The 13,190-nt window shown below is 68.7% G+C and overlaps 2 protein-coding genes across 4 annotated transcripts; both read right to left on the bottom strand.

Moving 5' to 3' along the window:
- Nucleotides 1–599: 599 nt before the first annotated feature.
- On the bottom strand, nucleotides 600–4,469 carry TIMM50 (translocase of inner mitochondrial membrane 50). 3 transcript variants are annotated; one of them, XM_066984802.1, is made up of 12 exons: nucleotides 4,281–4,469; nucleotides 3,664–3,844; nucleotides 3,533–3,564; nucleotides 2,747–2,768; nucleotides 2,469–2,527; nucleotides 1,855–1,974; nucleotides 1,664–1,768; nucleotides 1,456–1,554; nucleotides 1,205–1,361; nucleotides 1,012–1,118; nucleotides 785–891; nucleotides 600–749 (listed from the first exon to the last, which is right to left on the bottom strand). In XM_066984802.1, exons 1-11 carry the CDS (start codon nucleotides 4,452–4,454, stop codon nucleotides 787–789), a joined length of 1,161 nt encoding a protein of 386 aa, XP_066840903.1. In that variant the 5' UTR covers nucleotides 4,455–4,469; the 3' UTR covers nucleotides 600–749; nucleotides 785–786. The 3 variants fall into 3 exon arrangements, with proteins under 3 accessions (XP_066840903.1, XP_066840905.1, XP_066840904.1); XM_066984803.1 differs by lacking the exons at nucleotides 600–749; nucleotides 2,469–2,527 and having other exon boundaries at nucleotides 758–891; XM_066984804.1 differs by lacking the exons at nucleotides 600–749; nucleotides 2,469–2,527; nucleotides 4,281–4,469 and having other exon boundaries at nucleotides 756–891; nucleotides 3,664–3,775.
- A 2,281-nt stretch (nucleotides 4,470–6,750) lies between these two features.
- PRX (periaxin) lies at nucleotides 6,751–12,487 on the bottom strand. The gene is made up of 5 exons (XM_066984594.1): nucleotides 12,466–12,487; nucleotides 11,750–11,847; nucleotides 10,871–10,994; nucleotides 10,588–10,776; nucleotides 6,751–7,841 (listed from the first exon to the last, which is right to left on the bottom strand). Exons 1-5 carry the CDS (start codon nucleotides 12,485–12,487, stop codon nucleotides 6,751–6,753), a joined length of 1,524 nt encoding a protein of 507 aa, XP_066840695.1.
- Between the last annotated feature and the right edge of the window lie 703 nt (nucleotides 12,488–13,190).

Below are 13,190 nucleotides of genomic sequence, written 5' to 3'. Positions count from 1 at the left end.
CCCCAAAAAAGACCCCAAATCGGGGGGACGCAGACCCCCCCCAAAGACCCCAAATTAGGGGGACGCAGTCCCCCATAAAGACCCCAAATCGGGGGGACACAGCCCCCTGCCCCCCCCAAAGACCCCAAATCAGGGGGATGCAGCCCCCCCAATAAAGACCCCAAATCGGGGGGACGCAGCCCCCTGCCCCCATAAATACCCCAAATAGCGGGGACACAGTCATTCCCCCCCCCCCCCCGCAAGACCCCAAATTTTAGGGACGCAGCCCCCCAATAAAGACCCCAAATGACGGGGACACAGCCCCCTGCCCCCCCCCCCCAACGACCCCAAACTGGGGGCTACGCAGCCACCCCCCATAAAGACCCCAAACCCTGGGGACACAGCCCCCCCCCCCCCCCCCAAAATAAAGACCCCAAATCAGGGGGCTCCAACTCGGGGAGGCGCAGGTCCCCCAAAACCCCGATCTGGGGGGAACGCAGCCCCCCCACCCCCCGTATAAAGACCCCGGACACGGGAGAGGGGACCCCCAGCGTCCCCCCCGCACCCCGAAAAAGCACCACGCAGCGCCCCCACCTTCGCGAAATCCTTTTATTCCCCCCCCCCCCCCCCAAAAAAAATAAAAATAAAAATAAAAATAAGGGTTTGGGACGTGCTGGGGCCGGGGGGGGGGGGTTGGCGACGCCGTGGGGGGTCGGTGACAATACGGGGGGACTGGGGACAATAGGGGGGGTCGGTGACGACGTGGGGGGTCGGTGACGACGTGGGGGTCGGTGACGACGTGGGGGGTCACTGCTGCTTGGAGCGGGGCCAGAGGCGCCCGGCGAGGGCCCCCAGGAAGAGCCCCGGCGGCTTCTTGCCCTGCGCCAGCTCCGCCAGGCGCTGCTGCTCCTCCTGCGACGAGACAAAAAAAAGCGAAAAATCAAAAAACCCCGCGCCCGCGGGGCCCCCGAGAGACCCCAGACCTCGGGCGCGGGCCCCCGACCCCAAAAACGTCCCCCCGTCCCCAAAAACCTCCTCAAGCTGCGAGCGGCGGCGCTTGAAGGCGGCCAGCGGGTCGTCCTCCAGCGCGTAGTTCTCCAGCACCGTGCGCACGTCCTCCACGCCGCTCAGGGCGATGGCTTACGGGGAGGGGGGGGGTAAAAAGGACGGGGTGAGGAGGCGAGGACGGGGGTTTTTTTGGGGCGGTTCGGGGCTTTTCGCTCACTTTTGAGGAAGGCGGCGAGGTCGTAGAGGGCGCGGTCGTCGGAGCTGCCGTCCCAGCGGCGCAGCGCCAGCCCGTTGTAGGGCTGCAGGCAGAAGGCTTCCTTGCGGCAGTCCACCACCACCACCTTGGCGGGGTCTCTGTTGAGGCACGAGATGTCCTGGGGGGGACAAGGGACGGCGAGGGGCTGGCAGGGAGGCCGGGGGGCGCCCCCAGCGTCGCCGCGTGTCCCCCCCCCCCCCCCCAAAACCCACCTTGACGTGGCGCCCGTCCATGTAGCGCGTGGCGTCGCGGAAGAGGCGGTAGGAGACGAAGCCGTGCGGGTCGATGCTGTCGATGAGGGGGAAGGCGGTCTGGGAGGGAGCGAAAACAGGGTTTTTAGGGTCGTTTCGCCCCCCCCTTTTTTTTTTTTTTTAAACGGGGGGGCGCCGCCGTGGCCCCCACCCCGCGGGGGGCGCTGACCATGCCCGTTTCGGAGGTGAAGACGACGATCTCGTAGAGGGGCGCCAGCTGCTGCAGGAGGCTCTCGATGCCCGGGCGCTTCTTGAAGCGCCAGCCGGTGACGAGCTTTTCGGGGGGGGGGGACACAAAAATGTCACCTGGGGGGGTGGCAGCGAGGGGGGGGACAAACACGGGGACGGGGGGGCACCCACCGACCACTCGGGGTGCAGCAGGACGTCGGTGAGCTCGATGACGAGGGTGTAGGGGGGCTGGTAGTAGGGCTCGCGCAGGGGGTCCGGCAGCAGCTTGGGGCTGGTGGGCTCGATGATCATCTGGGGGGGGGGGGGATTTAAGGGTGAGACCCCCCCCCGAAATAAAGGGGGGAGGCCCCCCAACTTGGGGAGAGACCCCCCTGAAATTTAGGGGACGGGGACCCCTCCAATTGGGGAGAGAGCCCCTCAAATGGGGGGGGGGGAGCCCCTCAAATTGGGGATGGGGGCACCCCTCGAACTGGGGGGCTCAAATTATTAGGGGAGAGGGGGGCACAAATTATCGGGGGGGGCCCAAATTATCGGGGGATCCCTCTAATTATTTGGGGGGGAACAGGGGGAGCCCCTAATTACTGAGGGGGGGAACGGGACCCCAAAAGCAACACGTAACGCCCCAAAATGAGGTCAAAGCCTCTCAAAAGGGGACCCCAAAATGGGGACAAATCTCACGGGGGGGGGGTGGCTCTCGGGGTGCCCCCCCTCACCCCTGCAGGAGACAAGCAGCCCCAAAACGAGGCCAAACCCGAAGAAATTGGGCAAAAAATCCCCCCCCAAACCTGTCTGTAGTCCTTGAAGTATTTGTAGGTCCGGCGCAGCTGCTGGATGCCCACGGGGTCTGCGGGGAAAAAGGGGGGGGGGGCGAGAGCCATTTGGGGGCCCTGTGCCCCCCAGTGATGCCCCCCCCTTAAATTCCTTTTCTGCATGTGAAAAACCCCAAAAGCGCCAAAATTCCCTCGGGGGTGTTAAAAACCTTATAAAAGGGCGCGGGGAGGTGACAAATGGCCCCGAGGACGCGTCCGTCCCCGTCCCCCCCCCCCCAAGGGGGGTCACTCACCACCGTCGAACTCGTCGGGGACCTGCAAAAAATAAAGGGGGGGGGGGGGGGGGGGGCAAAAAGTGTTACGGGGTGGGGGGACCCCATAAAAAGGGGGGGGACCTCATAAAAGGGGGAGACCCCATAAAAGGGGGCGACCCCGTAAAAGGGGTTGGGGACAGCGGGAAGGGGGGGGACAGCGGGGACAATTTGCAGCTAGGTGAGGTGTTTTTTTTTGGGGGGGGGGGGCTTCCTGAAAGCCCCTTGATGTCCCCGGGGGGGGGGCCGTTGTCACCTCCGCCCCCTGGGGACATCAAAACCCCGCTGCCGGCCCCGAATAATAATAAAAAAAAGGGTTTTTTGGGGGAAAAAAAAAAAAAGAAGAAAAAGGCTGCCGGGAGGAGGGGGGCACCTCGGGGGGGGGGGTGCAAAGTCCCATGGGTCCGCCCCCCCCCCCCCAACCCGCACCGTGGGGCGCGGTCCCCGAAATGGGGTGAAAAGAGCAAGAAAAGGGTGCGGGGCTGCTGAGGGGAGGGGGGGCGGGGGGGGGGACAGAGGGGACCCGGGGGGGGTCAGAAGGGACCTGGGGGGGGGGGAACCGGGAGGGGGGTCACAGGGATTGGGGGGGGGGGTCAGAGGAGTCCTGGGGGGGGACAAGGGACCGGGGGGGTCAGAGGGACCCGGGGGGGGGGGAATCAGGAAGGGGGGGGGCAAGAGAGGGACAGGGGGGGACAGAGGGGACCCCGGGGGGGGGAGAACCGGGGGGGGGTCACAGGGGACCGGGGGGGGCACCGGGGGGGGGCTCACCTTGGCCCCATGCTCGTCCACGGCGTTGCTGCCTGCAGGGAGGGAAAAGGGGGCGTGAGGTGGGGGGGGGGGGGGGGTACGGCCCCGGTACCGGTTAATGGGGGGAGGGGGGGGTCCCGGGGGGGTCTCACCGAAGACGTAGACGATGGCCACGCCGGTGCCGGCGCCCAGCAGCCCCCCCAGGCGCAGGGCCAGGCGCCGAGCCCCCGCCAGGCGCTGCCGCCGCCGCCGCTCCTCCTCCTCCTCCTCCTCCTGCCGGTGCCGCCGCTCCTCGTCCGACCGGGAACCGGGCGGGGGGGGCCCCGCTGCTGCCTGGAAAAAGGGGGGGACAAAACGGTGAGCGATGGGGGTGGGAACCGGGAGACCCCCCCCGGTGAACCGGGACACCCCCCCCCCTCCTCCGGTTACCGGGACCCCTCTCCGGTAAACCGGGAGACCCCCGCCTGTAACCGGGAGACCCCTGCCTGTAACCGGGACCCCCCCCCGGTTACCGGGAGCCCTCCCCTCCGGTAACCGGAGATGAGAACCGGGACACCCCCTCCGGTTACCGGGAGCCCCCCCGGCTAAACGGGAACCGGGAGCTTCCCGGTAAACCCGGCCCCCCCCCCCCCCCCTCCAGTAACCTGGGCCCGCCCCCCGGTAACCGGAGATGGGAACCGCCCCCCCCACTCCGGTAACCCCCTCCCCCTCCCCTCCGGTAAACCGGGAGCCCCCCCCCGGTAACCGGGAGCCCCCCGCAGGCCCCGACCTGGTGCAGCCGCAGCCGCTCCTGCAGCACCTCGGCGGTGCCGGTCCCGGTGCCGGTGCCGGCCCCGGAGGCGGCCCTGAGGGCCCCGGCCCGGCCCAGCGCGGCCCGGCCCCGGCGGGCCCCGAGGGCGGCGCGGGCCCCGCACGCCGCCACCGCCCGCCCGGCCGCCGCCATCTTCCCGCAGGCCGAGGGGCAGCGCGCAGGCGCGGCCCCGCCTCCGAGCGCCGCCCGTCACCGCCAGTGGCCAATGGGGGAGGAGGGCGAGGCGGGAGGACCAATGGGGAGAAGGGGGCGTGGAGGAGGGCGGGAGGTGGGCGGAGAGCCCGGCGGACGCGGGGTCCTAGCGCCCGGCGCTCGGTCCCAGTACCCCCCCACGGTCCCAGTACCCCCCACTCCCGCCCCAGTGACCCCACCCCCGCTCCCAGTACGGCCCCCTCGATCCCAGTACCGCCCCTCCCGGTCCTAGTACCTCCCCCCGTCCCAGTACCCCCCGCCCCGGTCCCAGTATCCCCTCCATCCCAGTACCGGTACCCCCGTCCCAGTATCCCCTCGGTCCCAGTATCACCCCCCCCCCAGTCCCAGTATCCCAGTGGGGCTGATGAGGACATGGAGCAGCAGGGACCCCAATACCCATGATGTGGGGGTCCTGGGGACATGGGGGACACTGGGACATGGAGCAGCAGGGACCCCAAAAGTTGAGATATGGGGTTAATGGGGACATGGGGCTGGTGGGGCTGGTGGGGACATGGGGCAACAGGGACCCCAAAACCCGTGCTATGGGGGTCCTGGGGACGTGGGGCTTATAGGGACATGGGACTCATTGGGACGTGGCGTAACAGGGACCCCAAAACCCATGATGTGGGGGTCCTGGGGACATGGGGCTTATAGGGACATGGGACTCATTGGGATGTGGAGTCGCAGGGACCCCAAAACCCGTGCTGTGGGGGTCCTGGGGACATGGGGGACACTGGGACATGGAGCAGCAGGGACCCCAAAAGTTGAGATATGGGGTTAATGGGGACATGGGGCTGGTGGGGCTGGTGGGGACATGGGGCGACAGGGACCCCAAAACCCGTGATGTGGGGTCCTGGGGACATGGAGGACATGGGGCACCTGGGGACATGGGGCAGCAGGGACCCCAATACCCGTGATATGGGGTCAATGGGGACAAGGGGGATGTGGGGACACGGAGCAGCAGGGACCCCAAAACCCGTGATACAGGGGTCCTGGGGACATGGAGGACATGGGGCACCTGGGGACATGGAGCAGCAGGGACCCCAAAACCCATGATATGGGGTCAATGGGGACAAGGGGCTGATGGGGACATGGGGCACATGGGGACATGGAGCAACAGGGACCCCAATCCCAATGATGTGGGGGGTCCTGGGGACAAGGGGCACATGGTGACATGGGACTCATGGGGACGTGGAGCAGCAGGGACCCCAAAACCCATGATATGGGGCCAATGGGGACATGGGGCTTATAGGGACATGGGACTCATTGGGACGTGGAGTAACAGGGACCCCAAAACCCGTGATGTGGGGGTCCTGGGGACATGGGGGACATGGGGCACCTGGGGACATGGAGCAGCAGGGACCCCAAAACCCATGATATGGGGCCAACGGGGACAAGGGGCTGACGGGGACGTGGGGCACATGGGGACGTGGAGCAACAGGGACCCCAAAACTTGAGATATGGGGGTCCTGGGGACATGGGGATGGTGGGGATGTGGGGGACACGGGGACATGGGGCAGCAGGGACCCCAAAACCCGTGATGTGGGGGTCCTGGGGACATGGGGGACATGGGGCAGCAGGGACCCCAATGCCCGACCCCAAAAGCCCCCCGTAACAGAGCCCGGGCCCATTCCTGGCGCCCACCTTTATTCCAGCACCAAGGGTTGGGGGGGGCGAAAGCCGGGGGCCGTGTTAGCGCCAGCACCCCCCCGCGGAGAAATTGGGGGGGGGGGGGATTAAAATTGGGGTGAAAAGGGGGGAAAAAAAACCACCAAAAAGCTGATTTAGGATCTTCTGGGGGGAGGGGGGAGGTTAAACCCCCCCCCGGGCCGATGGCGAAGCTTCCTCCTCACCGGTTCACCTCCTCCTCTTCCTCCCCCGGGGGGGGCCCCGGGCGGGGGGCTGAGCTCCAGCTGGGGCAGCTGGAATTTGGGGTCCCCCCCCGGCCCCGGCCCCTTCCTCGGCCCTCGCCAGCTCGGGGGGCACTGGGGGGGGCCAGCTCCAGCCGGGGCAGCCGCCCCTTGGCCTGCTTGGGGGGGGCTGCGGCGGGGACCCCCACCGAGAAGCCCACCTTGGGCACCCAGCGCCGGGGGGGGCCTCCGGCTCCGTTTTGGCCTTGGAAAAACCCCGACCGCCTTTGGGTGCGGGGGGGTGGGGGGCGGCCCCCCCCGTTTTCCTCGCCCCCCCCCTTTGCCCTTCACCAGCACCAGCACGGCCTTCCTCACGCTGCCCATCCTCATCCTCGCCCGCTCCCCCCTTCGCCCTCCGCCACGGGGGGGATTTGGGGGCTTCGCCTCCCCCGCGCCGCCCCCCGCCGCCTCCTTCCCCCCCCGAGCCCCCCCGGGGCCGCCAGCTCCAGCTCGGGCACCTTCAACGCCGGCCTCTTCCTCGCCCCCTCAGCCTCCCCCCCGGCCTCCCCCTTCCGAAAAGCCCACGGCGGGGATGGGGACGGAGACCCCAGGCCTCCCCCCCCCCAGTTTTTGGGCCCCCCCAGCAAGCTCTCGGCGCTGCCCCCCCGCCCCGCCGGCCGCGCTTCGGGGTCCCCCGCTGCGGATGTCGGGGCTCGAGCCCCCAAACCGGGGGCAGCCTCGCCCCCCCGCCGCCACCCCCCCAGCTCCCAGCCCCGGGGGGCCAAATTTGCCCGGCGGCCCCTTCGCGTCCCCCCTTGGCCTTGGGGGGGGGGCGAATTTGGGGGCTTCGCCTCGGGGACGCCCGCGTCCCCCCCGCTCCCCAAAGCCACCTCGAGGGCCACCGCGGGGGCGGCCACCTCCAAGCCGGGCAGCTTGGGCCCTTCTCCCTCGCCGCCGCCGCCGGGCGTTTTGGGGCAAGAAAGGCCCAATTTGGGCAACTTCCCTTGGGCGCCGGCTTTGGGCAGCGCCAAACCCACCTCGACCTTGGGGACGGCGATGGCCAGGACGGGTGACACGGGTGACACCGGCGCCACCGGCGCCACCTCCTTGGGCGCGGGGGCGCCCAGCCCCACCTTGGGGACCCCCACCTTGGGGACCCCCACCTTGGGGACCGCCACCTTGGGGACCCCCACCTTGGGGACCCCCACCTTGGGCACCGCCACCTCCACGGCGGGCAGGCGGGGGCCCCCCAGGCTCCGGTGTCCCCCCCGGGCTCGGTGAGGGTCCCCGGCAGGGCCACCTCCAGCGCCGCCGCCGCCTCCCCTCACCGTCACCCGCGGGGGCCGGGGGCTTCGGGCACCGCCGGGGGGCGAGGGGGTGGCGGGGGGCAGCAGGGCCAGCTTGGGCAGGGCCAGCTCCACGTCCACGGGGGGCGACGGGGGGGCTTCTTCTTGAGGGGCGCCAGGCTCAGGAGGTTCTGGGTGGGGGGGGACACAAAAGGGGGGTGGGTTGGGGTGCCGGGGGGGCGTGGGGACAGCCAGCGGGAGGTGGTGGCACCCGTGGGTGTCCCTTGTCCGTGGTGACAACCGTGGGTGTCCCGTGTGCCCAGTGCCACCCACGAGCACCCCATGCCCCCAGCGCCACCCAAGGGTGCTCCATGTCCCTAGTGCCACCCACGGGCAGCCAGTGCCACCCATGGGTGTCCCATGTCCCTTGTGTGATCAACGAGCATCCATCCCATGTCCCCAGCACCACCCATGGGTGGCCCACGTCCCCAGGGCCACCCATGGGTGCCCCTTATCCCCAGTGCCACCCATGAGCATCCCATGCCCCCAGTGCCACCCATGGGTGTCCCACGTCCCTTGTGTCACCCACAGGCACCCCATGCCCCCAGTGGCACCCACGAGCACCCCATGCCCCCAATACCACCCATGGGCACCCGGTGCCACCCATGGGTGTCCCATGTCCCTTGTGTCACCCATGAGCACCCCATATCCCCGATGGCACCCACGAGCACCCCATGCCCCCAGTGCCACCCAGGGGTGTCCCATGTCTCCACTGCCACCCATGGGCGCCCCATGCCCCCAGTGCCACCCAGGGGTGTCCCACGTCCCTTGTGTCACCCACAGGCACCCCATGCCCCCAGTGTCACCCGCGAGCACCCCATGCCCCCAGTGTCACCCATGGGCACCCGGTGCCACCCATGGGTGTCTCACGCCCCTTGTGTCACCCACAGGCACCCCACGCCCCCAATGGCACCCACAAGCACCCCACGCCCCCAGTGCCACCCATGGGCACCCAGTGCCACCCATGGGCACCCAGTGCCACCCATGGGTGTTCCACGTCCCTTGTGTCACCCACAGGCACCCCACGCCCCCAATGGCACCCACAAGCACCCCACGCCCCCAGTGCCACCCATGGGCACCCAGTGCCACCCAGGGGTGTCCCACGTCCCTTGTGTCACCCACAGGCACCCCATGCCCCCAATGGCACCCACGAGCACCCCATGCCCCCAATGCCACCCAGGGGTGTCCCATGTCTCCACTGCCACCCATGGGTGCCCCTTATCCCCAGTGCCACCCATGAGCATCCCATGCCCCCAGTGCCACCCAGGGGTGTCCCACGTCCCTTGTGTCACCCACAGGCACCCCACGCCCCCAATGGCACCCACGAGCACCCCACACCCCCAGTGCCACCCATGGGCACCCAGTGCCACCCATGGGTGTCCCATGTCCCTTGTGTCACCCATGAGCACCCCATATCCCCGATGGCACCCACAAGCACCCCATGCCCCCAGTGCCACCCAGGGGTGTCCCATGTCTCCACTGCCACCCATGGGCGCCCCATGCCCCCAGTGCCACCCAGGGGTGTCCCACGTCCCTTGTGTCACCCACAGGCACCCCACGCCCCCAATGGCACCCACGAGCACCCCACGCCCCCAATGCCACCCATGGGCACCCGGTGCCACCCATGGGTATCCCACGTCCCTTGTGTCACCCACAGGCACCCCATGCCCCCAACGCCACCCAGGGGTGTCCCATGTCTCCACTGCCACCCATGGGCTCCCCATGCCCCCAGTGCCACCCAGGGGTGTCCCACGTCCCTTGTGTCACCCACAGGCACCCCACGCCCCCAATGGCACCCATGAGCACCCCACGCCCCCAATGCCACCCATGGGCACCTGGTGCCACCCATGGGTGTCTCACGCCCCTTGTGTCACCCACAGGCACCCCACGCCCCCAATGGCACCCATGGGCGCCCCATGCCCCCAGTGCCACCCAGGGGTGTCCCACGTCCCTTGTGTCACCCACAGGCACCCCACGCCCCCAATGGCACCCACAAGCACCCCATGCCCCCAATACCACCCATGGGCACCCGGTGCCACCCATGGGTGTCCCACGTCCCTTGTGTCACCCACAGGCACCCCATGCCCCCAGTGGCACCCACGAGCACCCCATGCTCCCAATGCCACCCAGGGGTGTCCCATGTCTCCACTGCCACCCATGGGCGCCCCATGCCCCCAGTGCCACCCAGGGGTGTCCCACGTCCCTTGTGTCACCCACAGGCACCCCACGCCCCCAATGGCACCCACGAGCACCCCACGCCCCCAGTGCCACCCATGGGCACCCGGTGCCACCCAGGGGTGTCCCACGTCCCTTGTGTCACCCACAGGCACCCCACGCCCCCAATGGCACCCACAAGCACCCCACGCCCCCAGTGCCACCCATGGGCACCCAGTGCCACCCATGGGCACCCAGTGCCACCCATGGGTGTTCCACGTCCCTTGTGTCACCCACAGGCACCCCACGCCCCCAATGGCACCCACAAGCACCCCACGCCCCCAGTGCCACCCATGGGCACCCAGTGCCACCCAGGGGTGTCCCACGTCCCTTGTGTCACCCACAGGCACCCCATGCCCCCAATGGCACCCACGAGCACCCCATGCCCCCAATGCCACCCAGGGGTGTCCCATGTCTCCACTGCCACCCATGGGTGCCCCTTATCCCCAGTGCCACCCATGAGCATCCCATGCCCCCAGTGCCACCCAGGGGTGTCCCACGTCCCTTGTGTCACCCACAGGCACCCCATGCCCCCAATGTCACCCGCGACCACCCCATGCCCCCAGTGCCACCCATGGGCACCCAGTGCCACCCATGGGTGCCCCACACCCCCAATGCCACCCCCCCCCCCGGCCACTCCCGCCCCCAATCCCCGTCACCCACCAGCCTGGCCACCTTGGCCTTGGGCCCCTTGCCCTGGGGGGCTGCGGTGGTCCCGGGGGTCCGCGCCCCCCGGCCCGGCGCGCTTGAGGCAGAAGGAGACGCGGCAGGGCTGGGCGCAGCGCAGCACCCGCGCCGCGTCCTCGCACCGCACGTCCTCGAAGAAGACGCGGGCGCTCAGCAGCCGGTCACCTACGGGTGGGGGGGGGGGGTGGGGACAGGAGGGGGTGACGTCGGCTTTTGGGGTGGGGGGGGGGGCACCAAAAAAAGGGGGGGGGAGGCTGACCTTGGCGGAGGCCGGAGCCGCGGTGAGCCTCGCGGACGTAGATGCCGTCGCGGCCGCCGGCCAGGACGATGTCGCCCGCACCGGCCTCCACCACGACCTCCACCAGCTCCGGGGGTGGCAGCTCCTGGGGGCACCGCAAGGGGGTGGCACTCGACGAGGGGGGCACCCAAGGGTGGGGGGCACCCAGGTTCGGCGTCCGACCGGCGACGTCCTTCCTCCCTCCTCGTCCTCCATCCCCTCCAGCCTCCTCTTCTTCCATCCCCTCCAGCCTCCTCTTCCTCCTCTTCCTCCATCCCCTCTGGCCTCCTTCTCCTCCCTTTGACCTCCTCTTCCTCCCTCTGACATCCTCCCTCCTCTTCCTCCCTCCGGCCTCCTCTTCCTCCATCCCCCCCAACCTCCTCTTCCTCCCTCCGACCTCCTGCCTCCTCTTCCTCCATCCCCTCTGGCCTCCTCTTCCTCCCTCTGGCCTCCTCTTCCTCCACCCCCCCCCAACCTCCTCTTCCTCCATCCCCTACAGCCTCCTCTTCCTCCCTCCAACCTCCTCTTCCTCCATCCCTTTCTCCCTCCTCTTCCTCCACCCCTCCAACCTCCTCTTCCTCCTCTTCCTCCATCCCCTCCAACCTCCTCTTCCTCCTCTTCCTCCATCCCCTCTGACCTCCTCTTCCTCCCTCCGGCCTCCTCTTCCTCCATCCCCTCCCCCCAACCTCCTCTTCCTCCCCCCAACCTCCTCTTCCTCCATCCCGTCTGGCCTCCTCTTCCTCCCCCCGATCTCCTCTTCCTCTGTCCCCTTTGGCCTCCTCTTCCTCCATCCCCCCCAACCTCCTCTTCCTCCCCCCAACCTCCTCTTCCTCCCCCAACCTCCTCTTCCTCCGTCCTCACCTCTCCGCTGGCCCGGGGGGCTCCATGGTGCCCGGGGGGGGCCTCGGCGGTGCCCAGGGGCGTCACCAGTGTCACCACGGGGGGAGGGCAGGGGGGGGCTGCAGGGGATGGGGCAGAGACACCGTTGAGCCCCCCCCACGCTGCAGCCCCCCCCCTCAGTTGAACCTCTTGCGATGCGACCCCCATTGCAGCCCCCCCACTGCAGACCCCCCTTGGGGACCCCCATTGCAGCCCCCATTGAACCCCCCCCATTACAGACCCCCCTCTCACCCCCCATTAAAGACCCCCATCGCAACCCCCCAGTTTTAATCCCCCCCATTCCAAGCCCCCCTAGCACCCCCCGTCCTAGCACCCCCATTGCACCCCCCCCCAATTCACCCCCCTCCAGCGTGTGTGGGGGCACATCCCCGTCCCCATCGCCCCCCCCCACGTGGCAGGGGGACACGCCGGCAGGGTGGCAGGGTGACATTTCCCTCCCACGCCGCCGAAGGCCACGGCTCATTGCTGGCATTCCCCGCGGCGGGACGCGCCCCGAAACGTGTCGCCCCCCCCCCGCAGGGTGCCACCCCCGCACCCCTGGGGACAGGGAGCCCTTTGTCCCCGGCCCCGCGCCCCCCGGCCTGGGGAATGCGGGGCATTCGGGGCGCTCAGCACAAACCCTGCGGGGGTGGCACCCACGCGGGACTGGGGGGGGGGCGCGTGCTCAGTCCCCCCACCCCAAACAGGCCCTCGCCCCATTGTGCATGCAATTTGCAGCTTTCTCAGGTGCACGGGTGCAAGGGGTGCACAGACGTATGGGTGCACGGCTTGCATGGGTGCAAAGGTTGCATGGGTGCCCCGTTGCACGGGTGCACGGGTACACAGGTGCACGGGTGCACAAATGCATGGGTGCAAGTGTGCACGGATGCATGGGTGCGCCGATGCATGGCGACAAGGGTGCACAGATACATGGGTGCAAAGGGTGCACAAATGCACAAATGCACGGGTGCAAGGATGCACAGATGCATGGGTGCGCCGATGCATGGCTACAAGGGTGCACAGATACATGGGTGCAAAGGGTGCACAAATGCACGGGTGCAAGGGTGCACAGGTGCATGGGTGCACAGACGTACAGCTGCAAGAGCGCACAGATGCGTGGGCACAAAGGGCGCATGGGTGCTCAGATGCACGGGTGCAAGGGCGCGCAGATGCATGGGTGCACCAGTGCACAGATGCACGGGTGCAAAGGGTGCATGGGTGCACAGTTACACGGGTGCACGGATGCACCAGTGCAGGGGTGCACAGGTGCAACGGGTGCATGGCTGCACAGTTGCTTGGGCGCACGGATGCACTGGTGCAAAGGGTGCGTGGGTGCATGGGTGCACGGGAATGTGGGTGCACAGACACACATATGTATGGGTGCACGGGTGCACAGCTGCACCCTCGCACAGGTGCATGGCTG

The sequence above is a fragment of the Anser cygnoides genome, chromosome 29 (genome assembly GCF_040182565.1).
Source record: "Anser cygnoides isolate HZ-2024a breed goose chromosome 29, Taihu_goose_T2T_genome, whole genome shotgun sequence".
In the NCBI taxonomy this organism is placed as follows: domain Eukaryota; kingdom Metazoa; phylum Chordata; class Aves; order Anseriformes; family Anatidae; genus Anser; species Anser cygnoides.
This window is presented reverse-complemented; position numbering and strand designations above follow the sequence as displayed.

What these genes read in the sequence shown, in the direction of transcription:
- PRX (XM_066984594.1), bottom strand. Translation starts at nt 12,487, where the DNA reads ATGGGGCGAGGGCCTGTTTGGG. An exon ending in GGGGCGAGGGCCTGTTTGGG is followed by an intron (nt 11,848 to 12,465) that starts GTGGGGGGACTG and finishes CATCCCCTGCAG; the next exon opens with CCCCCCCCTGCCCTCCCCCC. An exon ending in CCCCCCGGGCCAGCGGAGAG is followed by an intron (nt 10,995 to 11,749) that starts GTGAGGACGGAG and finishes CGGTGCCCCCAG; the next exon opens with GAGCTGCCACCCCCGGAGCT.
- TIMM50 (XM_066984802.1), bottom strand. Translation starts at nt 4,454, where the DNA reads ATGGCGGCGGCCGGGCGGGCGGTGGCGGCGTGCGGGGCCCGCGCCGCC. An exon ending in AGCGGCTGCGGCTGCACCAG is followed by an intron (nt 3,845 to 4,280) that starts GTCGGGGCCTGC and finishes CCCTTTTTCCAG; the next exon opens with GCAGCAGCGGGGCCCCCCCC. An exon ending in GGCCATCGTCTACGTCTTCG is followed by an intron (nt 3,565 to 3,663) that starts GTGAGACCCCCC and finishes CCCTCCCTGCAG; the next exon opens with GCAGCAACGCCGTGGACGAG.